The sequence below is a fragment of the Dermochelys coriacea genome, chromosome 26 (assembly GCF_009764565.3).
Source record: "Dermochelys coriacea isolate rDerCor1 chromosome 26, rDerCor1.pri.v4, whole genome shotgun sequence".
NCBI lineage: Eukaryota > Metazoa > Chordata > Testudines > Dermochelyidae > Dermochelys > Dermochelys coriacea.
This window is the reverse complement of record NC_050093.1, coordinates 12,672,351-12,698,148: the sequence shown is the minus strand read 5'-3', so window position 1 is coordinate 12,698,148 and position 25,798 is coordinate 12,672,351. Positions and strand designations below refer to the sequence as shown.

Below are 25,798 nucleotides of genomic sequence, written 5' to 3'. Positions count from 1 at the left end.
TTAAAAATCAAGAGAATGAAACAGATTGGGAGGGGGTCTCAAAGGTTTACACGCTGTTGACTCATTGAGTGTCCTGTGCATGCTTTCCCTCCGAACCACAACACGTCCTCAGTCCCACCTCCCCTCCCCGTTTGCGACTGTATAACATCCTTGTGCCAGCTACAGCAATTGCTTAAATGGAAAAACTGCCTCAAGGCAGTATTTGACTGTCTTTGATGTGAGAGAACGTTAAGCACACGGCTCACTTCTGCTCTCGTATTATTGCCCCCCCCCATCCGTTCCATCTTCCATGGGGGGATTCAGAGTATCAGCCGTGTTAGTCTGTATTTGCAAAAAGAAAAGGAGTACTTGGGGCACCTTAGAGACGAACACATTTATTTGAGCATAAGCTTTCGTGAGCTACAGCTCACTTCATCGGATGCATTCAAATGCCTTTTCTTTTTATAGGGGATTAAATCCTAAACTGGCCAGCAGATTGAGTCCAAACCAGTAGATCCATTTTGTCTCTAATTCTAACTTCAGGTCTTGTGACCATGATCTTGTTACCTTCTAAAATGGCAATCATATAACAATGCCTTGGTGCGATGAGGAAGTCCCTCCACTCCCATAATATCCTCCTCCACTGCAGCCCCAGGGACCTGGTATTGCCTGTTGAAATTCCAGTGCTCTAACAGAACATTGGCACTTCCCACAACACTGCTGGTTGCCATCCACTGCAGCCTTTGGGATCAAGGTGCAAATGCCGCATGGTAGGGAGTGTAGAAGCTCTGTAGAAGACACCGAAGCAGCTCTACTCCCCATCCTTTGCATCACCAGAGGCATATTAACATTTACGCTCTCCTTCTGTGCCTCATACTTGGGAGGAGCTCCCCGTAAACATCTGTAAAATGACCTGGATGATTTAGATGGGGTTGGTCCTGCTTTGAGCAGGGGGTTGGACTAGATGAGCTCCTGAAGCCTCTTCCAACCCTAATATTCTATGATTCTATAACCTCATTAGCCACCTTCAAATCCCTCTGTAAAACTCTGCTTTGCCTCCAAAAAAATGTACCAGGTAGGCCCCTGGTGTGCGGAGAACATTAGCCATCATACTGACCTACACTGTCTCACAGTTTCCCTGTGCTCCTCAGTCTGTATCCATCTGTTCTCTCCTTTTACACTTAGATTATAAGCTCCTTGGGGCAAGCACCATCTTTCCTTTCAGTATTTGTACAGCACCTGGCACAATGGGGTTCTGGTCCATGACTAGGGTTCCTAGGTGCTACCACAATACAAATAAGAATACTCCTACCAGTCTGCTGGTGCAAGTGACTTGCCGTGATTTGTCCATGAGCAGAAGCAAGGGTTCTGGTCTCTTTTTGCTCAAGAAGGATGGAAATAAATTGGAGAGGGTTCAGAGAAGAGCCAAGAAAACGTTTAAAGGTTAGAAAAAACTCAAGGAATGCCATTGGTTTTGTTTAACAAAGACAAGGTTAAGGGGCGACTTGATCACAATTTGTAAGTCTCTTCCCAGGGAAGAAATCTTCAATCTAGCTGACAAAGATATAAAAGATCCAGTGGCTGGAAACTGAAGCTAGACAAATTCAGACTGGAAGCAAGGCATCGATTTTTAACAGTGAGAGTAATTAACCACTGGAACAATTTACCAAGGGTCATAGTGGATTCTCCATCAATGACGCTTTTTAAATCAAGATTGGATATTTTTTTGAACTATGCTCTACTTCCAAAGGAATTATTTTGGGGATGTTCTATGGCTTGTGTTGGACGAGGTGATCACTCTGGTTCCTTCTGGCTTTGGAATCTATGAATCATTAAAGGACAAGACTTTTATGTTAAGTATTTTTAATGATTCCTTTCAAGATTTAAACCAATAATTCCACTGAAGAATCACCCACCTAACAGCAGGTATATTGAAAACAATTTCTTAAACTAAATACATATCATTGCCCATAATCCTTCTCTCCGGAAGAAACCGCCCTATTGTCAAATTGTCCCACATAAGCAAATGATTAATCTGAACCACAAAATATCAGGCACAAATGCTACATTGTTCTATCACCTTGCAATTAGGGGTGGCAGAACCAGGAGTGGGAGAGGCCAGACCCCCCAAAATGGAAATATTGTGGGGTGCTCTGCCCATGTAAAATCATGCATGTATAAGGGGGGCATGGACGGGGACCCAGAGGGGATGGAGCGGCTGCCACAGGGCCTGGGGTTCAGACCAGGAAACAGGGAGTGGAGTGAGACTCATAGGTGCTGGAATGGGCCCAGAGTAGGTAGGAACCCCCAGGAGCCTCCTGCCCAGCCTGGAACTGGCTGGCACTCCCTTCTCCTTCCCTGCCCACTGAGTCTCAGTACCTCCCCTCACTTCCTTCCTACTCCTCCGCTCGCAAACGTTGTTCCCATTACTCAGAAGATTTCACCAGCACATCGGAAACTTGCCGCATGATTTTTTGAAGCAAACCCAGTTTCTCTGGTTTAGTCCCTCTGAGGAACGACAGGGCAGTCCTCACCGCTCATATAGAGATTGAGAATCCTGAGTCACAGCTTACTTCTAGGGAGATCTACAATCTCCAGGGACTGTTCTCTCTTGAGCTGCTTGCACAACTAAGTCAATACCAGACAGTCTCACTAGGGAGCAGCGATCAGAGGGAATTGAAAAAAACAGCTTTCCTCTCAGGAGCTCTGAAAACATACTGCATCACCACATTCTTTAAATGTACTGCATAGAAATAGGATAATATCCTTTTAAATAGTGTGTAAATCCTCTAGTGGCACTTACAGTGTTCTATGTTTGAGAAGCCACAAGAAACCAGCCAGAGCAGCAGTATAGATTTACAAAAAAAGAGAAGGAGGACTTGTGGCACCTTAGAGACTAACAAATTTATTTGAGCATAAGCTTTCATGAGCTACAGCTTACAAAAACTTATGCTCAAATAAATTTGTTAGTCTCTAAGGTGCCACAAGTACTCCTTTTCTTTTTGCGAATACAGACTAACACGGCTGCTACTCTGAAACCTGTTAGTATAGATTTAGCTAAGCCTAGCACGTTTATGTACAGTTAGTAAACACAGTTATTTGGACCCAGCTAATATGTTGGGTACATTCTAGTTCGAACAGGATTTATTTTGGGGAAGTTCTATGGCCAGAGGTTGGACTGGAGAATCACAGAGTCCCTTTCTGGCATTAGAATCTCTGAACTGTGCCTCGGTAGTTTTCCTCCTACTGCTATTATTGGGTGAAAAGCAAAAAAGACAACACTGAATCACCCTGTGTGAAATTCAGTACTTCTAGAACATGATACATTCTAAACTGCAGGCCATGGTTTGACACGCAATGTAGCCAGCCATTTCATTCCTTTTACTGCACCAAATGAATCTCCACTTTGACCAGGAGGGACAACCTCTAAGGGTGAGAAGATAGTTCACACTCTGTTCCATTCACCAACCAACAACAAAAGAAAGTAATTATTCGCTGTTATGGGTTAGTTTTTTCCCTTAACCATGGAGCTGGAGTGCTTTATAATGAAAAGACAGAAGAGATTGAGGAGCAAAGAGCATGCATTAGCTCAAGATTACACAGACTCATTTCCTCAGGTTAGTCAGGATTGTGAAACCATTGTTCTCTGCACTAATATTCCAGTAATTTGGTCATATCCTCACTGTACATCTTGGGAACATTAGTTCTAATTTCACTGGCAAGATATGGTTCCCACTGCTCTCAGTGATGAGTCACGCACGGCAAGCCATTTCCTGCCACACCAGGTGGAGCATTTTACACACACCAAATCTATTTCATTTCACAGCTCATTCCAGGCAGTTTCTCCTACACCACCATTGACTGAGCAATAATGAACCCTTTGAATCTGCTGCCAACCTCAGTGTCCTCACCGTGGTCTCATGTCCTTCCTGAGTGGGAAAGTGGACCTCCTGGGTTCCATTTCTTGCTCCAGGAAGGCATGTGCTGCAGCTAAACCAAATCAGTTGACTTATTCCTCTCTCTCTCTCTCTCTCTCCATAAATAGATACATACATACACGCAGCGCGTTAGGCAATGCCAAAACAACCTATGGAGCGGTTACAGAGTTCCTGGTCCTCCATGGTTACCAGAAACCACTAGTGTGGCAGCGGGGAGCTTAACAGATGTCAGAACTTCCTGGTCAAGCTGTTCTCTAGTTGCTGCTTAAAGCATGGCTCTTTGTGTCTATGTCCTCACAGTACAAAACCCATACTGAGTGCTTAATAAATATGGGTAGAAATAGTACGTCTGTAGGCAGAAATATATGGTCCACACGCACACCACTCTCCCCCCCCCCCCCCACACCTGCCCATTTGTTTAGCATCAGTCAAGTGCTCGACATTGATAAATTCTACAGGTCAGGGACTACACACATTTTTTCTTGCGCAATCTAAGAGAGGGATAGTTAAGGCAGAATACCCTGATAAACTCAGAGGAGGGAATAACAGTATTATTATTATTATTGGCTGATTTCTTTACAAAGCAGAGAGGTGCCTAAGACAGAAGGTCTTTGTTTCACCTCCCAGCAGCCACATCTCTCTCGTCAAAGATATGAACAGAGTCTCTTGTGGGTTGCCAGAACACACTTCACACTAGCATCCTAGATATTATATTTCTGATCAAAGGGTTATCAAGGTCATGAAACAGACACTCCCACCTGAGCCATCATGCGCTGTCAGAGTAAACAGGAGCAGGTACGCCCAATGAACCCTCACAAAGACACTCTCGTTAATCAGATTCACATTGATGTTTCCCCCCCATCTCCTCGAATGCAGGGGAGACAAGCAATATCATCATTGCAATGGCTCTGTCAAAAGCTTACATTCCAGCTAACACAGATTGAAGTGCTGTGCTTTTTCAAACAGTGGAAGGTGGCAATGAAGCCTAATAACTTTATTAATTGAGAGACTCAGAAACGAGGCTGACAATGAAGTTAATTATGTTTTTTTTCTCTGCTGTTCGACGTGGGCCTGAGAAATTTTTATTGAGCTCTTTACATGTCACAGAGAAAGGGAAAGAACAACCCCAGTGAATTTATTATAAGCTAGCTAGAAATGGAAGCGTGAGAAATTTGTTCTTTGCAGAAAAGCTGGTGCATGACTAGCTGCATCTTCTGGGATGGTAAGAATTCAATCTAAGTAATCAATCAAGAGATGAATTGATTCAAGAGGGTCAGGACCATTCAGTGAAAACAGCAGGCAGGCAATAGCAGGGAGGTAGGGAATCTAATGGTTACCATAAGAGGTCTGGTTATCAAGACTCGTTACTTGGCTTTGCCATCCACTTGTTGTGTGATGTTCGGGGCCTCCCATTTCCTCAGTTTTCCAAGATGTACAATGAGGATAACAACATTTTCCTAATTCCCTAGTATATCACAGGATTTAGAGTCCGATTTTTAAATGACCGCCTCCCTTTGTGTGGTCACATTTTGCACTTGCAAGTGAGGATATGCAAACAACTGCAGAATGGCACCTGCAAATTTCTGTCCGGGTGGGTCACTCCTAGCCCCAACCTGCAAGCTTTCTGCACTCAGAGCCCTCATTGGCTTTAATAGAAAATAGGGTACACAAGCAATGAGGGATTTGGGCCAACATGGTGCAGTTGCGTATCACACTTGATTTAATTTCATGGAGTCTAAGGGCAGAAGGGACTATTAGATCACCTAATCTGACCTCCTTTATATCACGGACTATTACATTTCATGTAGGTACCCCTGTATTGAGCCCAAATACATGTGTTTGGCTAAGGCATATCTTCCAGAAAGGCATCCAGTCTTGATCTGAAGACTTCAAGAGATGGAGAATCCAACACTCCTCTTAGTAGTTTGTTCCAATGGTCAATCACTCTCACTGTTAAAAATGGGTCTTATTTCTAATTCAGATTTGTCTAACTTCAGCTTCCAGCCACTGGTTCCTATTCTGCGTTTCTTTGCTAGATTAAAGAGCCCTTTAATATCTGGTATTTTCTTCCTGTGAAGGTCCTTGCACACTAATCCACATCTCAATCTTCTTTTTGATAAACTGAACAGATTGAGCTCCAAGTCTCTCCTGGTAAGCTATTTTCTATAGCCCTCAAATCACTTTGGTGACCCTTTTCTCAACACTCCCCAATTTTTCAACCAACTTTTAAAAACGTGGACACCAGAACTGTAGGCACTATTCCAGAATCAGTGTCAACAGTGTCAGACAGAGGTAAAAATCACCTCCCAACTCCAGCTCACGACTACCCTGTCTCTATATCCAAGAATCACATTAGCCCCCTTGCTTCAGCACTGTACTGGGAGCTGATGTTCAATTGCTTTCCCACTATGACCCCTAAATCCTTTTCAGTCACAGCATTCCAGGAGACAGTCCCCCATTCTGTAGCTATGACCTACCTCCCTTTGTCTTACCTGGGTAACTTTGCATTCGGCTGTATTAAAACGCATTTTGTTTGAATGGGCTGATGTACCAAGCAATCCAGATTGCTCTGTACGACTGCCCTGTATGCATCATATACCATACTACCAATATTTGTCATCTGCAAGTTTTATCTACAATGATTTTACATTCATGTCCAGATCACTGATGAAAATATTAAATGGAACTGGAGCTAGTACCGATCCCGGAGGAACTTCTCTGGAAACATCTCCATTTGATGATGATTCCCCATTGATGGCTACTTTTTAAGATCAATTTGCTTATTCCTCATCCATTTCACATGTGCTTTATTGATAGTGTATACTGTTACCTTTTTAAATCGGGATGTCATGCAGTACTAAGTCAAATGCCTCACAAAAGTCTAAGTATATTACATCCACTCAGTTATTTTTCAATCAACCAAACTTGTAAATCTCCTCAAAGAATGAGATCAGATTTGTTTGACAAGACTGATTTTCCATAAAACCATGTGGACTGGCATTATATTCCTGCCCTTTAATCCTTTATTAATTGAATCTCATATCAGCTTCTTCATTTCTATTTTTTTGCCCTGAATAGATGTCAGGCTGACCATCTTATGGTTGCCGTTTTTGAATACTACATTTCCTTTGCCTAAAAGACTTGCAGGTCATTTTCTGTTCATCTCTTATGCAAGCTGTCAGTCTGCAGCATATTAGACTTTAAGCAAGACAGAAGTAACCAGACTGATTGCTAAAAAGAATTCAGAAGTAACTCATTAAAATGGGAAACAAATTTTGTTTGAGCTACATGTCTTACTTTATGAATAATCACTAAGTAACTGCAACTTCAAATTTAAAATAAAAACCTATAAACCACAAACTGCAGCTGCTAATGTGGACACCTTCAAAACACCAACACCACTTTCTACAAGCCACTACCCTTTGATCCCACTGAGGGTTACCAAAAGAAACTAAAGGAGTACTTGTGGCACCTTAGAGACTAACAAATTTATTTGAGCATAAGCTTTCGTGAGCAAATAGATTTGTTAGTCTCTAAGGTGCTACAAGTACTCCTTTTCTTTTTGCGGATAGAGACTAACACGGCTTATACTCTGAAACCTGTCAAAAGAAAACAACACCGTTTGCTCAAGAAATTCCCTGAAAAAGCACAAGAACAAATCTGCACAGACACACCCCTAGAACCCCGACCTGGGGTATTCTGTCTGCTACCCAAGATCCATAAACCTGGAAATCCTGGACACCCTATCTCAGGCATTGGCACCCTGATAGGAGGAGCGTCTGGCTATGTAGACTCCCTCCTCAGGCCCTACGCTAACCAGCACTCCCAGCTATCTTCGAGATACCACTGACTTCCTGAGGAAACTACAATCCATCGGTGATCTTCCTAAAAACACCATCCTGGCCACTATGGATGTAGAAGCCCTCTACAACGACATTCCACACAAAGATGGGCTACAAGCCGTCAGGAACAGTATCCCTGATAATGTCATGGCTAACCTGGTGGCTGAACTTTGTGACTTTGTCTTCACCCATAACTATTTCACATTTGGGGACAGTGTATGCCTTCAAATCAGCGGCACTGCGATGGGTACCCGCATGGCCCCACAGTAGGCCAACCTTGTTATGGCTGACTTAGAACAACGCTTCCTAAGCTCTCGTCCCCTAATGCCCCTACTCTACTTGTGCTACATAGATGACATCTTCATCATCTGGACCCATGGAAAAGAAGCCCTTGAGGAATTCCATCATGATTTCAACAATTTCCATCCCACTATCAACCTCAGCCTGGACCAGTCCACACAAGAGATCCACTTCCTGGACACTACGGTGCTAATAAGCGATGGTCACATAACAACCACCCTATATCGGAAACCTGCTGACCGTTATTCCTACCTACATGCCTCTAGCTTTCATCCAGATCACACTACACGATCCATTGTCTACAGCCAAGCTCTACGATATATCCGCATTTGCTCCAATCCCTCAGACAGAGACAAACACCTACAAGATCTCTATCATGCATTCTTACAACTACAACCTGCTGAAGTGAAGAAACAGATTGACAGAGCCAGAAGAAAAGGAGTACTTGTGGCACCTTAGAGACTAAAAATTAGAGCATAAGCTTTCGTGAGCTACAGCTCAATTCATCGGATGCATTTGGTGGAAAAAACAGAGGAGAGAGCCAGAAGAGTATCCAGAAGTCACCTACTACAGGACAGGCCCAACTAAGAAAATAACAGAATGCCACTAGCCATCACCTTCAGCCCCCAACTAAAACCTGTCCAATGCATCATCAAGGATCTACAACCTATCCTGAAGGACGACCCATCGCTCTCACAGATCTTGGGAGACAGGCCAGGCCTTGCTTACAGACAGCCCCCCAACCTGAAGCAAATACTCACCAGCAACCACACACCACAGAACGGAACCACTAATCCAGGAACCTATCCTTGCAACAAAGCCCGTTGCCAACTCTGTCCACATATCTATTCAGGGGACACGATCATAGGGCCTAATCACATCAGCCACACTATCAGAGGCTTGTTCACCTGCGCATCTACCAATGTGATATATGCCATCATGTGCCAGCAATGCCCCTCTGCCATGTACATTGGTCAAACTGGACAGTCTCTACGTAAAAGAATAAATGGACAGAAATCAGACGTCAAGAATTATAACATTCAAAAACCAGTCGGAGAATACTTCAATCTCTCCAGTCACACGATTACAGACCTGAGAGTGGCTATCCTTCAACAAAAAAACTTCAGAAACAGACTCCAACGAGAGACTGCTGAACTCGAATTAATTTGCAAACTGGATACAATTAATTTAGGCTTGAATAGAGACTGGGAGTGGATGGGTCATTACACAAAGTAAACTATTTCCCCATGTTATTTCTCCGCCCTGCCCCACCCTCCACTGTTCCTCAGATGTTCTTGTTAACTGCTGGAAATGGCCCACCTTGATCACCACCACAAAAGGTTTTCCTCCTTCCCCCCCCCACCCCTCTTCCTGCTGGTAATAGCTCATCTTAAGTGATCACTCTCCTTACAGTGTGTATGATAAAACCCATTGTTTCATATTGTGTGTGTGTAGATCTCCCCACTGTATTTTCCACTGAATGCATCCGATGAAGTGAGCTGTAGCTCATGAAAGCTTATGCTCTAATAAATGTGTTAGTGTCTAAGATGCCACAAGTACTCCTTTTCTTTTTGCGAATACAGACTAACACGGCTGCTACTCTGAAACCTTTCACAACTTCAAAACACACATTTTGAGGATCACATACTGTGTTCAAGCAGGCCACTTTCTGGTTATGTTATAGTAAACAAATCTCTGAATGTGCTAAAACACCACCACCTCTTGTATAGTACTTTTCAGCTGTAGATCTGAAAGCTCTTTACAAATGGAGGTCTAGATTGTTATCCCCATTTTACAGATGGGGAAACTGAGGCAGAGCGCCACAGTGACTTGCCAATGGCATCTGCTTTCTGTTTATTCACTAGATAAAATTTACATACTCATGAATTATCTGTATTCTGGTAGCACGAAGGAGCCCCAGTCATGGACCAGAACCCTATTAAGCCAGGTGCTATACAAACACAACACAAAAAGATGGTCCCGGCCCCAAAGTGCTTACAGTGTAACTACCTGTAATTTTTCCTTCTCCAAAAATGGTCCTGGATCCCTAACAAGCAGGCTATTCCTCTTCATTTTCCAAGCATAGAGGTTTTTTTTGTTTTTAATTCTCTCTAGCTTCACTGCATAGTGCCAACACATGGAGCTGTTCAACCGACTGCCTCTAACTCCCCAGCCACCCACCCGAGCTGAGAAAACAAACCATAAATTCTGATTAATAACCATCGCAGACCACTAGCCATCTCCTGGCAGGATATTTAATCAACTTATTTATGACACAAAAACTGGAAGTGAAGACTAATGGCAAAGAGCCTAATACGAGAATTCCAGCCTGTCACCATTGCTCTCCGGGAATGCTCCCTATGGAATAAAGGAAGGGCTGAGCAAGTGTAGGGGAAGAGGAGGAGAACAGACTGATCTTTGCAAAATGAAGTATGAAATTGAGAGAGAAAAAAAGTGTGATCTATTTCAGGTATTTTCCCTACATAGGTCTCTTTTGAAAGACACATATTCCAACAATGAACATCCGAGAGAACAAACATCCCAAGATAAAACACTTTAATAACTGAGGGGCCTTTTATGATATAAAATTGCAGAATTTGGTTCATTATTGTAGGGAGGATGCACTGCACCTTTATCTGAGGCATCCAGCATTGGCTGCTGCCAGCAACGGGATACTAAACTATAAGGGTATGTCTACATTGCAATTAAACACTGTGGCTGGCCCATATCAGCAGACTGACTCATGCTACAGGGCTGTAAAATTGCGGTGAAGGCATTGGGGCTGGAATTTGGGTTCTGGGATCCTTTCCCCTTGCAGGTTCGCAGGGTTCAGGCTCAAACCCAAGCCCGAATATCTACACCGCAATTTTCCAGCCCTGTAGTGTGAGTCTGAGTCAGCTGACATGGGCCAGCCACAGGTGTTTAATTACAGCGTAGACCTACCTTAAATGATCCTTTGGCCTGTTCTGGTGCAGTGATTCTCAAGTCTACCACACTGCTGACCTCTAACCCAGATGTACTAACTTGGAACTAAAGCCAGGTCCCCACTAGAAACTTTTGCCTGTATAATAATGTTGGTTGGGGTTGAAATTTTCTTTAATGACATTTCTATACCAGCAAGAGTGCTTTTCCAGTAGAGCTTATTTTGTTCTGGGAACTGGTATAACCTATACTGGCAAAAAACGCTCTTGCTGGTACAAAAACTATGTCTACACTAGGAGGTTTTGCTGGTCTAGCTACACTGGCAAATCTTTACTAGGGTCAGCCAGGCCAGTGTAAACAGAGAAAGCAGGCATGGACTATATTGTTTTACTGACATTTTTTACTTCAGCGGGAACATATATACCTTTTATCCCTGGCTTACTAAAGACTTAAGTCCCTCCACCCCTCTGGAAAAAAAAAAAAAAAAAACAAACACCTTTTGGGCCTGATCTAGATTGAGTCTAAGGAGATAAAAGGAAACAAGCGCGCTCCCTCCCAGAACATACCTGAGGTGGCTTCATCTTGTACCCTTCTGACTTGATTTTGAGAGGTGCCACCCACAATTCCTATAGACTTTGATAGGAACTGCGAGCGTTTCAGCAACTCTGAGAATCAGGCCATCAGTCTCCTTGACTTTTTCAGCTCTTGGGATTGTTATGCCAGATATTCACTCTGTCACAATCAATCAGGCTGCAGCCTTCAGAGATTTTTTCAAAGCCACCTAAGGGCTTTGGATGCCCAGTTCCCACTAAAATTAATAGGCTCTCAATGCTTAAATCCTTTTAGGTGGCCTTGAAAAATCTCAGACTAAAACTGTCAGCGACTGCTAAGAGTGACAAATGTTATAGGAACCAAATATTGGTAAAGATTTTTTTTTTTTAATATTGTATTGCTTTCCCATGCAATCCAAGAGCCCATATGAAATCAAATTCCAACATTGCAAGCATTTTTACTTGAACAACAGGCATGATTTCTCAGCAGCTCATCTTCTACCACTTCTTTTTTTAAATAGCTTAGATGGGTGAGACACTCATTGTCAAGTCCCAATTACGGCAAGTAGCAGTGATGCCATATGCCGTCTTATCTGGAGGGGATGAGACCTAACGAGCGCTTGGATTATTGAAACTCTTTCTGAAAAGTTTGGCAGGTCTCCCGGCTGAAGTTAATCTCTCCGTCCTCCCAGCACTGGATGAAATACAGGGGAAGCTGCCCACCCCCCAATAAAAGTCAGATTCTGTAGTGATGCATCAGACTTGCTGACACTGGCTACATCAACACTACGAGCTAGGGATGTGATTTATTGAGTTAGCACCAGCATAAATAGCAGTGTGGCTGCAGTAGCATGGGTAGCAGCAGAGGGAAATGGCTCAGCTGTGCTGAGTAAGTACCAACCAGTTTCAGGCGGGTTGTGCTTGGCTCAGCTAAGCCATGGTCCTGCTGCGGCTACCTGTGCTACGCAGCTAGGCTGCTATTTATATTGGCACTAGCTCAAGGAGAGGAATATGTGTACATGAGAAGGGGAATCACACCCGTAGCTCATCATGCAGATGTAGCCTTAAAAGAGCCACCAGCAAACGCTGTCTCGTATTTGAAGGACATTTACCCAAATTGGATTCTGTGCTCTGAATGAAAGGCTTCCATTTCAGTTAAACTCTGATAGACTAGGATGGGCAAATTCCAACTCCCAGTGTTGATTGTGCGAGAAGCTGCCAGGGTAAACGTATTGTCTGGCTCGCTGGATTTGTGTCTGATTTTTTTTTTTTAAAGTTCTGTTTTGTGAATTTCATGCGTGAGAGATGCTGGGGACTGGAGTGCTGCGTGCAGCTTTAGAATCGCTGCAGACCTCTCAGCAACAATGCATGCCAACCCATCCCGGTGCCTCAATCGCTCTCTAGAGGAATCTCTTCCAAGTCCCTCTCCATGGCTCAAGTCATAACTGGCCTATCATGTGAGACTGCCAACAAGGGGACATCCTCATCAAACTGTGGTGTATTTTATAATGTAGGCCACTGTCTATCAAAACCAGAATTGAGATCTCCCCCTACAGCTCATCTCTTGCAGACCAAGCAGATAAGCACAGCCTGGCTTGGATTCTGACCAATAAGTTAGAAATGAAAGGTTCTGTATAGAGCTGGTTGAAAAAAATGCTCTTTTTTTTTCCAGGGAAATTCAGAAAAAAATTGGTGGTTTTTTTTTTTTTAACACACACACACACACACACACACACACACACACACACACACAGATTTTCTGTTAAAATGTTTGGTTTTCAAAAAATATTTTGAGAAAAAATTCTTGGGTTTGAGGGACATTTTTTCTGTTTTTCACAAACCAAACCAAAACCAGAATATTTTTGTTTGCCAATATTTTGTTTGATGAAAACCATTTTCATAAAATCAAAGTATTTGACAAAGCAAGTTCTAGCTGTAGTTCTATATGCTGTGCTAATCTGGAGTGTCTAATCCCACCATTCAATGCAGTTGTTGAGCTTAGGTAAGATTAGTCTAAGAGGAGAACACCTCACTCACTCTGCTTACTGAGAGCACTAATAGCCTAACTTCAAACCCCCTTTGCTTGCAGGGAATTGGCAATAGGAGGGGGAAAGTAGTTTGTGTATTACACAGTTTAACCATGACATGTTCTAGCCTAGCCCATCAATGGAAGCTGAAGAAGCTATTAGCTAGCAAAGCCCATATAGTGTAAATATTTAAACAAAAATGATTAAGAAAGTCTTGTGATTTTGGGTACCCAGCTTGGCAGTTGGTCTGACTTTCAGACGTGCGGAGCACCCATAACTCCAAAAATAAAGCTCATGGGAGCTGCTGGTGTTCAGAACCTCTGAAAGATCAGACTCAGTGTGTCTAATTGAGCATCTAGAATTAGTGCTGCTTTTGAAAGTGTTTCCTTTCTCCACCCGCTGACCCAGTCAGGGCTGCAGGAGTCTTAGACAAGACCATAAACAAGTAAGGAAAAGAGCTGTTAACATAAGCACTGTGGCAAAAGCTTTTTTTCAGAGCCACTATAGCTTCAGAGAACATCTACGTGATGTGCCAGGCAGGTGGCGGAAGAAGGAGATTTCAAGAAGCAGAGCAAAGGCAACATCTATGAATTAATAAGGGTACAAAGTCTCCTGGGTAAAGGAGCATGCACAGCAGGAGCAGCCATTAAACCTTTTCAACAATTCAGCCATGCCTGTAGTGTGTTATGGGGTACTTTTCAGAAATAGTCAGCATTCTTCAACCAAAAAAATGAGAGAGAGTCTACTACTCATGAGAACAACAAATAACTCAAGTTTGAGCTAGATGTAGTGGAGAGAGATACTGGCAAACTCATCCTGAGCACAGCTGTGCCAATGTACCACACTTATCTTCAGCACTAGCTGCGATTGCAGTCCTGGGTCTCACCCACAGCTCTGCCAATACACCTCTGTCCTGACCTGCTTCGGTCCCTTACTATTCCAGTCCTGCTATTTTCCCAAGTCCCTAGGTCAGCTAATTCATTTCTGTTCCAACCTAGCCAACCTCCTGCTATCCCAGTCCACAGGCTAGCTGTGTGAATACATACTTAGGATCCGGGTTGGGTTTGTATAACCTATGCTGCTAATTCAAGCAAGCTAGATCAAAGCTGCTCAGGCATGTCCACACGTGCTGCAGTCATGTCTCTGAATGCAGTGTAGCTGTACCCTTAGACTCTTTTGAAAATCCCACCATACACGGCCTGCCCAAACACCATACAGCAATGACCCGATTTTCAGAGGTGCTGAGTGCCTACAGCTCCCAGCGGAGTTAATGGGAATCAGAGTTGCTCAGAGCATTGGAAAGCAAAGCCCTACGTGAAAAGAATCCAGATCTCATGACTCCCTCTAGTCCTTCCTCCCTTCACGTTCCCTATCAGAGGAGCCTGTTGTTATAACTAGCCTGCATGGCACTAATGGCCCAGCTGTGGTATATTTTTACCTCTAGCTGCATCTTGGCATAGTTCCTGGTACTCTATGACAAGGCACATATTAGACTGGTAACCACCAAAAAGGCCATTGTATTAATTACGATTGATGCTCAAGCAACTTCATAGAACTTAGCATATTCTCAGTGAAAAAGGAGCTTCATTAATGGCAGCCGTACTTTCACTTTACAATTCCTTAATGTATAATGTAGCAAATTACAGTGGACTTTAGTACAATGCATTTAAACAGAATTACATACGTATACTCTTCCCTTCTTAACTGCTTTTCCCGTTTACATGGGGGTTTGTAGTTAATCATTTGATGTGATGATATAGTTATGTGACTGACTATTATTTATCTATCCTTGCAGTTCATTTATATATAAGTTAATGTGTGGTTAATAGTTAAATTGTAGGATAAGGATAAGTAAGGTAAGGCTGCAGTGGAAGGCCAATATAGGTTCAGAAGAATCATCCTTACGTTAAGTACATTCTGGTCTCTAATCAACAGAGACTGCATTGATTTTTTTAAGTAAGGCTAATGATTTTACTGCCAGAGACCCTGAAAGGGGCACTCAAAGGCCATCACCTCAAAGTGGACTTTATAGATTTTCTCACTAGCTTGGACTTGTCATCCTGTCTTTTTGTGGCATAAGAAGTGCAAAAGGAACTTTATGTTTCCGACCAAACAGATCAAATGTGCACATGCTACTTACCACAGTGAAGAGCGCATCAGAAAAGTTAAAGAGTTAGGGGCATAACAGCAAAAATATATTCAACCCTCTCCTCAGCACTAAGGGGAAGCAACCAGCTAATTCCCCAGGGATGTTGGAAACCTATCCTAGAGGTCTAGAAGTGGCACAATGGCGCTAACTCAGTCCTCCCCCAAGCATTGAGCCTGCCAGGATGGTCTCGAGTTGTTGTAGTATCCAGGGTAGTCGATCCTTTGTTTTTTCCTGGTTCTTCAGTTACGTTTGAAGATTTGAGCACACAGATTTTCAATGGAGCGGCCCTATAGGGCTGCATTTGAGGTGCCATGTGTCCTGGATTTTCAAGGGATTGTTCCAATTTTGTCAGAGTTGAGCCCAAATCCTACAAGCCAAATTTGTAAGCTGCTGACTAGCCCCCCAAAGCAACGTTAGATGCTTGTGAAAGATCACGAGTTGCAACAGGACAGTGCCCTGACTGTCAAGAGGCCACTTTGAAAAAAGTTGATGCAGTGTCATGACAAGTAGAGTCCTCTAAATGGTCAACCCTCTGAAATGCAGAGCGTACACACACACACACACACACACACACACGCTGGAGGATATTAACACCAACCTCTCCAGGATGTGATACTGCAGGAGGAGGAGCAGAGTCTAGTGGTTAGAGGGGTGCCTAGCAGGCACAATTCTGATCAAAGCCTGGTCTACACGGGTGACAAATAGAGCTGGTCTGAATGTCAAAATATGCTGTTATGCCGACACTTTAGCTTGGGTTGGTTTTGAGAGAGATTCTACAGCCTGGTGATATAGCTACTGGTCCAGCAAGTGGGAAATCTAGGTTCAAGTCCCTACTCCGCTCTGTATGGTTTAGCATGATCTGGGATGAAAAACTGTTCTGAATTCAGGCCAGTATCCTAACCCCCCAGGCTATCGAGAGCGACTAACACATGCAAATGTTTCACAAAACTCCTTTGAAAGGTTTTGTTTTCATTCCAAAGCAGAATGAAAAAAATTTGTAACCTCAAAAGTTGCTGTGAAATGGAGTTGTCGTCCTCTGGTCTGTTTGAGTGATAAATGCAAAACAGTCTATAAAGAGGCTAATGGTAGAGAGTGAGGTGAGAAAAAGAGACAAGTAGGCAGGGGAGAAAAGAAAAGATCATTTATGTGAGAAGAGACACATGAAGGCCGTTTCAGAAGACGGCATAAACAGAGAAGGCGGCTCTCATACCAGGAGCCACATTGTGAGAAGCGACAGAGGAAACATATGCCAGAAGGCCCTCGCGAGTTGTTATATGGCTGTTTTAATTAACACTTTTCAATTTCTTGTCTTAACCTCAACCTCAACCTTAACCTTAACCTTAAGCTCAAGCTCCCTTACCTTCTTGATACAGCAAGTGTATGGAACCCCGCAAGCCAGAGGACCACTGCCGTTGCATGAATGGTACTGATTGACGTTCCAGTCTTTATATTCATCACCTCCACAACACGAGAACTGTGCAAACAAAGAAATTAAAAAATGCATCGTAATCAAGTGATAAACAACAGCACGTTTGTAGTATGATAAATATTTGAAGCATTTAACTGAAGCTAACAAGAAGGGGATTCCTTATTCATGCTACCAGACATGGGCCAACTCTGAGGTTCTCTCAGACTGTCTACCATTCAGACTAACACAGCCTTATGTAATGTTGTCATACTGGGGTTTTCCCTAAGTCACGGCTTGAACTCAGTAATTTTGGACCTACACTACATGAGTCAGGTAGAATATTTTTGGCATGGTCAGCAAGAATTTCAGAGGACGGATAGGAGATTGTTAAGTTCACTTAGTTTCAGGCCAAGTGCAGCATTTAATTTTCCAAACTAAAGCAGCTTTCCAGATGACTATTCATCGGGATTGTGAGGTTAGGAACAGGCTCAAGATGTCAAGGCTGCCTTGACATGCCAGAAGCACTGAAGCAGAACAAGGAAGCTCAAGTAATTTTTTAATACTGAGTATTTTCAGCCCATCTGTACATATACCCTCTAAGCCCATCACTCCCCTTGACACGGCACCGCACGGATTTCAAGAGCTAGTTTATGGAACGGACATTACAAGAGCTCAAATTATTTCTTGCTCAATAGAGCAACATCTACAACTCAGAGGCAGGAGTCAGTTTGCTATGAACAATGAGAGTTCCACAAAGTCCTTTCAGCAGCTTGTTCTTGAAGGCACAAAGATTTCAATGTAATATGCACTTGTGGATTTTCCTACAGACATTTGGATACTACAAGAGTGTGGTTTCAGAGTAGCAGCCGTGTTAGTCTGTATTTGCAAAAAGAAAAGGAGTACTTGTGGCACCTTAGAGACTAAAATTTATTTGAGCATAAGCTTTCGTGAGCTACAGGTCACTTCATCAGATGCATTCAGTGGAAAATACAGTGGGGAGATTTATATATATATATATATATATATATATATATATACACACACACACACACACACACACACACACACACACAGAACATGAAACGATGGGTTTTATCACACACACTAAGGAGAGTGATCACTTAAGATGAGCTATTACTAGCAGGAGGGGCAGGGGGAGAGGAAGAAAACCTTTTGTGGTGATAATCAAGGTGGGCCATTTCCAGCAGTTGAAAAGAAAGTCTGAGGAACAGTGGGGGGTGGGGGGAGGGAAAATAGTTTTATTTTGTGTAATGACCCATCCACTCCCAGTCTCTCTTCAAGCCTAGAGTTAATTGTATCCAGTTTGCAAATTAATTCCAATTCAGCAGTCTCTCCTTGGAGTCTGTTTCTGAAGTTTTTTTGTTGAAGAACAGCAGCCACTCTCAGGTCTGTAATTGAGTGACCAGAGAGATTGGAGTGTTCTCCAACTGGTTTTCGGATGTTATAATTCTTGACGTCCGATTTGTGTCCATTTATTCTTTTATGTAGAGACTGTCCAGTTTGACCAACGTACATGGCAGAGGGGCATTGCTAGCACATGATGGCATATATCACATTGGTAGATGTGCAGGTGAACGAGCCTCTATAGTGTGGCTGATGTGATTAGGCCCTATGATGGTGTCCCCTGAATAGATATGTGGACGCAATTGGCAATGGGCTTTGTTGCGATGGGTCATCCTTCAGGATAGGTTGTAGATCCTTGATGATGCGTTGGAGAGGTTTTAGTTGGGGGCTGAAGGTGATGGCTAGTGATGTTCTGTTGTTTTCTTTCTTGGGCCTGTCCTGTAGTAGGTGACTGAGTACTCTTCTGGCTCTGTCAAACTGTTTCTTCACTTCAGCAGGTGGGTATTGTAGTTGTAAGAATGCATGATAGAGATCTTGTAGGCGTTTGTCTGAGGGGTTGGAGAAAATGCGGTTGTATCGTAGAGCTTGGCTGTAGACAATGGATCGTGTAGTGTGGTCTGGATGAAAGCTGGAGGCATGTATGTAGGAATAGCGGTCGGTAGGTTTCCGATATAGGGTGGTGTTTATGTGACCATCGCTTATTAGCACTGTAATGTCCAGGAAGTGGATCTCTTGTGTGGACTGGTCCAGGCTGAGGTTGATGGTGGGATGGAAATTGTTGAAATCATGGTGGAAATCCTCAAGGGCTTCTTTTCCATGGGTCCAGATGATGAAGATGTCATCAATGTAGCGCAAGTAGAGTAGGGGCATTAGGGAACGAGAGCTGAGGAAGCGTTGTTCTAAGTCAGCCATAAAAATGTTGGCATACTGTGGGGCCATGCGGGTACCCATCGCAGTGCCGCTGATTTGAAGGTATACATTGTCACCAAATGTGAAATAGTTATGGGTCAGGACAAAGTCACAAAGTTCTGCCACCAGGTTAGCCGTGACAGTATCGGGGATACTGTTCCTGACGGCTTGTAGTCCATCTTTGTGTGGAATATTGGTGTAGAGGGCTTCTACATCCATAGTGGCTAGGATGGTGTTTTTAGGAAGATCACCAATGGACTGTAGTTTCCTCAGGAAATCGGTGGTGTCTCGAAGATAGCTGGGAGTGCTGGTAACGAAGGGCCTGAGGAGGGAGTCTACATAGCCAGACAATCCTGCTGTCAGGGTGCCAATGCCTGAGATGATGGGGCGTCCAGGATTTCCAGGTTTATGGATCTTGGGTAGCAGATAGAATACCCCAAGCGCTACGATATAACCGCATTTGCTCCAACCCCTCAGACAGAGACAAACACCTACAAGATCTCTATCATGCATTCCTACAACTACAGTACCCACCTGCTGAAGTGAAGAAACAGATTGACAGAGCCAGAAGAGTACCCAGAAGTCACCTACTACAGGACAGGCCCAACAAAGAAAACAACAGAACGCCACTAGCCATCACCTTCAGCCCCCAACTAAAACCCCTCCAACGCATCATCAAGGATCTACAACCTATCCTGAAGGACGAGCCATCGCTCTCTCAGATCTTGGGAGACAGACCAGTCCTTGCTTACAGACAGCCCCCCAATCTGAAGCAAATACTCACCAGCAACCACACACCACACAACAGAACCACTAACCCAGGAACCTATCCTTGCAACAAAGCCCGTTGCCAACTCTGTCCACATATCTATTCAGGGGATACCATCATAGGGCCTAATCACATCAGCCACACTATCAGAGGCTCCTTCACCTGCGCATCTACCAATGTGATATATGCCATCATGTGCCAGCAATGCCCCTCTGCCATGTACATTGGTCAAACTGGACAGTCTCTACGTAAAAGAATGAATGGACACAAATCAGACGTCAAGAATTATAACATTCAAAAACCAGTTGGAGAACACTTCAATCTCTCTGGTCACTCGATCACAGACCTAAGAGTGGCTATACTTCAACAAAAAAGCTTCAAAAACAGACTCCAACGAGAGACTGCTGAATTGGAATTAATTTGCAAACTGGATACAATTAACTTAGGCTTGAATAGAGACTGGGAATGGATGAGTCATTACACAAAGTAAAACTATTTCCCCATGGTATTTCTCCCTCCCACCCCACCCCCACTGTTCCTCTGATATTCTTGTTAACTGCTGGAATTAGCCTACCTGCTTGTCACCATGAAAGGTTTTCCTCCTTCCCCCCCCTGCTGTTGGTGATGGCTTATCTTAAGTGATCACTCTCCTTACAGTGTGTATGATAAACCCATTGTTTCATGTTCTCTGTGTGTGTGTATATAAATCTCTACTCTGTTTTTTCCACCAAATGCATCCGATGAAGTGAGCTGTAGCTCACGAAAGCTTATGCTCTAATAAATTTGTTAGTCTCTAAGGTGCCACAAGTACTCCTTTTCTTTTTGATTTCATAGGATTTAGTTAAGATTACTCACATTGCCTATTTATAAAAACTATGTTATCCATGATAAAATGAACAGCACTCACCAACCTTAAAATGAAAGTCCTTTTCCCTTCTATAAACTGTATCATTTATCTATGATACACTGCAAAATGTGGCCTGGTCTATAGATTATGAAGAATTTCCAGTTATCGTTTTGAAAATGGACAGGTCCTTGTCCCAAGATCAGGCCCAGTACTATTAAAATGATTATATAGCTGGGGAGCCTAACATGCACAGCTGCAACACTCAAGCGAGAGGAACTCATCTATATTCCCCAATAAATAATTTATGAATCCATTTAGCAAAAATCACAAATACTCTAACTCAGTACAGTAGATGGAGAGACCACAGGATATACATCTTCCAGAAGCTAGTGTTAGCTCATGTTTCTGTGGTTGGCTGATATTATGGACAAAATTCCCCCTTACACTTCACTTCCAGTTCCCCAAAATTTATGGATTACATACGTTTATCTATGTAAAAGTTTATAGGCCCCGAGCATGAGGCTAGCTGCTGAAGCCAATGTGTCTTACAGTATACAGGCCTGTAGGTTCCTTGCATTACTGCTGAATAAAATAAAGCAGAACATAATGCAAAGCAGTGAATAATAGAGGTAAGCTAGCCCACTGGGCTACAGGAAGGACTCGCTTCTAATTTTGAGGAATGATACTCTGGTTGTAGTTTATTTAGAGATGTGTCCCGTCTAGGGTAGACCACACTTTTAAGGTGTAATCTCTGTTAAAAGCTTCCAAAGAGGGGCATCGAGAACTTATTAGAACTGAACCAACCACTGTTTGTGCCTTGTTTCATTTTGCTTTTACTCCCCCACCCCTTTTCATTTAGTCAAAGTTAATCGCGGCGATTGCTGTGCTTAACTGTGGGGTCCCCTAAAGCATGGAAAGAACCACATGTGGCGGACACAGTGGGTGTCACATCCCGGGATTGGCACTGAGAGAGACAATTGCTAAGAAGTGGCCCCTACCATTTCTCATTTCTCCAGACTACACTTTTATTTGGTAAATTTTTTGGAGATAAAATTACTCGGCACTCATCTACTTGAAATGTCCCTTTCTAGTGCACAGTCCCACATGAAGTTTTATTGTGCATGCCCATTCTGCGGGAAGAGATTATATCACTACAGTGCCAAAAGCCTTACACCAGGACGAATGGTGGAAGAAAACCTGGTGTGGATTCTTCATGGAGGCATTTCTAGCTCCTTCAAAGTGTTGGTCAGGATCTTGGAGGGGTTCTTCCCTGGGAAGTTCTAGATATATTCCTAGGTATTTATTGTGCCAGTATTTACTTCTCACAAGAGAGACCACACACTTAAATGTGTTTTTAGATCTGAAAGAAAGATAAGAGCTAGTTTTCATGTTTTTTTCCTTGCTACACTTTGACAGAACTCAACAAATGTGGCCTTACAGGTCACATCATCAAAACCGATCCATGCTGATGACAGGCAAGGTATTGTAGATATTAGAATCATAGAATCATAGAATATCAGGGTTGGAAGGGACCCCAGAAGGTCATCTAGTCCAACCCCCTGCTCAAAGCAGGACCAAGTCCCAGTTAAATCATCCTAGCCAGGGCTTTGTCAAGCCTGACCTTAAAAACCTCTAAGGAAGGAGATTCTACCACCTCCCTAGGTAACGCATTCCAGTGTTTCACCACCCTCTTAGTGAAAAAGTTTTTCCTAATATCCAATCTAAACCTCCCCCATTGCAACTTGAGACCATTACTCCTCGTTCTGTCATCTGCTACCATTGAGAACAGTCTAGAGCCATCCTCTTTGAAACCCCCTTTCAGGTAGTTGAAAGCAGCTATCAAATCCCCCCTCATTCTTCTCTTCTGCAGACTAAACAATCCCAGCTCCCTCAGCCTCTCCTCATAAGTCATGTGCTCTAGACCCCTAATCATTTTTGTTGCCCTTCGCTGTACTCTTTCCAATTTATCCACATCCTTCCTGTAGTGTGGGGCCCAAAACTGGACACAGTACTCCAGATGAGGCCTCACCAGTGTCGAATAGAGGGGAACGATCACGTCCCTCGATCTGCTCGCTATGCCCCTACTTATACATCCCAAAATGCCATTGGCCTTCTTGGCAACAAGGGCACACTGCTGACTCATATCCAGCTTCTCGTCCACTGTCACCCCTAGGTCCTTTTCCGCAGAACTGCTGCCGAGCCATTCGGTCCCTAGTCTGTAGCGGTGCATTGGATTCTTCCATCCTAAGTGCAGGACCCTGCATTTATCCTTATTGAACCTCATTAGATTTCTTTTGGCCCAATCCTCCAATTTGTCTAGGTCCTTCTGTATCCTATCCCTCCCCTCCAGCGTATCTACCACTCCTCCCAGTTTAGTATCATCCGCAAATTTGCTGAGAGTGCAATCCACACCATCCTCCAGATCATTTATGAAGATATTGAACAAAACGGGCCCCAGGACCGACCCCTGGGGCACTCCACTTGACACCGGCTGCCAACTAGACATGGAGCCATTGATCACTACCCGTTGAGCCCGACAATCTAGCCAGCTTTCTACCCACCTTATAGTGCATTCATCCAGCCCATACTTCCTTAACTTGCTGACAAGAATGCTGTGGGAGACCGTGTCAAAAGCTTTGCTAAAGTCAAGAAACAATACATCCACTGCTTTCCCTTCATCCACAGAACCAGTAATCTCATCATAAAAGGCGATTAGATTAGTCAGGCATGACCTTCCCTTGGTGAATCCATGCTGACTGTTCCTGATCACTTTCCTCTCCTCTAAGTGCTTCAGGATTGATTCTTTGAGGACCTGCTCCATGATTTTTCCAGGGACTGAGGTGAGGCTGACCGGCCTGTAGTTCCCAGGATCCTCCTTCTTCCCTTTTTTAAAGATGGGCACTACATTAGCCTTTTTCCAGTCATCCGGGACTTCCCCCGTTCGCCACGAGTTTTCAAAGATAATGGCCAAGGGCTCTGCAATCACAGCCGCCAATTCCTTCAGCAAATCTGATGGTGGTATTACAATCCTGTGTTCTAGATGGTTGTTAGCATGCGTTTGTTAAAACAAAAAACACATCCCAGTGACAGACTCATGGGATAATGAGCAAGACTGGGGAAAGAAACCTTTCATCTTTTTCTAAGAGACTAAAAAGGAAGAACATGTTTGCAAAAGAAACGCCCATTTATAGGCGAGCAGTGGGCCTGAATTTTCAATCTAAAGAACGGGACACAAAATTTCTTGTATGTGCAAACAATGAATCTGAGCTAAGCAGTTAACTTGTTTTACTCATTTTTCCATTTGTTTTTAAATGAACTATTTTTCAGAAAAGAAGCATAAAACAGGGGGAGGAAGTGGCTCTAGTATGCCTAAGAGACAGACTTCCAGTGGTCCAAGTCACTTAGAATAGGTCTACACTATAGGGAAGCGGTGCGATTCCCCAGCTCATATACACATATGCTAGCTCTGATCTAGCTAGCATGAGTATAAATAACTGTGTAGACATGGTAGCACAGGAAGTGTTAGTCAAGATACGGCTTAGCTGTGTTGAGTACAAACCCCCGGAGAACTGCTATTTATATGCATGCTAGCTCAATGTGAGCTAGCACAGGTATGTGTATATGAGCAGGGGAAGCACACCCCTAGCTTGTAATGCAGACATAGCCTTAAACACTTTTGAAAACCTCCCATCCTTGGTGGTTTGGGGAGGAGGCTTTAAATCAGGACCTAGGAGTTCGACTCCTGGCTGTGCCACCGAGAGACGTGCTATATGATCTTGTGAAAAAACTGTTAGCTCTCTGGGCCTCAGTCTACCCATTTGTAAAATACGTATATTAATACCTATTTCATAGGGGAGTTAAGAGGCTCAGGGCAGGTGCAGAAGCAGAATTGCACCAGCTTAATTTAAAAAAGTGTTATTTTAATCCAGTTTAGTTAAACCAGTGCAAGTGTGTGTAGACACTCTTATTTCAGTTTAGATTAAATTGATTAGGAATAGGTTAGAGAAACTGAAGTAAGGGCTTATCTACATTACAGAGCCTTTGCTGGTATGGATGGCAAAGACCCTTAGTGGAGATGCAGCATATGTCGGCATAACAAGTTATTTTGCTGGGATAGCTACACCGCCTCTCTGAATGAGATCAGCTACACTGACAGAAGCCCTCTTTTGTCAGTATACTTGTGTCTACACTGGGAGTGGGCGGAAGGTTGCTGGCATAACTACGGCAGCTAGGGAGTGTGATTTTTTTCCCTGCCACACTCCTAGTCAACACAGCTGTGCTGGCAATACTTTATAGGGTAGATCAAGCCTAATGGCAAAAGAAGACCCACAGCGGCGAATCTCAGAGCCCGTATCAACTGACTCGGGCTCGTGATTCATGGCTAAAAACAGTACAGTAGACATTTGGTCTCGGGCTGGAGCCCAGGCTCTGAAACCTGCTGCCAGGGGTCTTTTTTGCAGTGTAGACATACCCTCAGAGTATGTATGAACACACTTGCACCAGTTAAATGGATGCCAGTGTAACCCAATTCCATTAAACTGGTACAAGTGTGTGTAGACAAAGTTTGAATCGACATTTGTAATGTGCTTTGAGATCCTGGGTATTATTGAAATGCAGAGTACTTTGGGTCTAGCAGACTGCAAGGGTAGTGCATGAAGTCATAGAAAAAGGACTTTACAAGACACAAATTGTACCTGCTGACTCTTGCCTTTGACAATTCATTTGCTGAGATTTTTGCACCCTTCAAAAACTCACCATGCTGCTGACACCCACACACTGAAGTCTATTTGAT

At 43.5% G+C, this 25,798-nt stretch overlaps 1 protein-coding gene across 1 annotated transcript in view; it reads right to left on the bottom strand.

The window, feature by feature from the left end:
- Positions 1-25,798, bottom strand: part of LOC119848814 (tetraspanin-15-like) — a 219,348-nt gene that overhangs the window by 69,624 nt on the left and 123,926 nt on the right. The window contains exon 6 of the mRNA XM_038385056.2: positions 17,069-17,182. Coding sequence (XP_038240984.1) covers positions 17,069-17,182 — 114 coding nt within the window. The remainder of the gene's footprint in view (positions 1-17,068; positions 17,183-25,798) is intronic.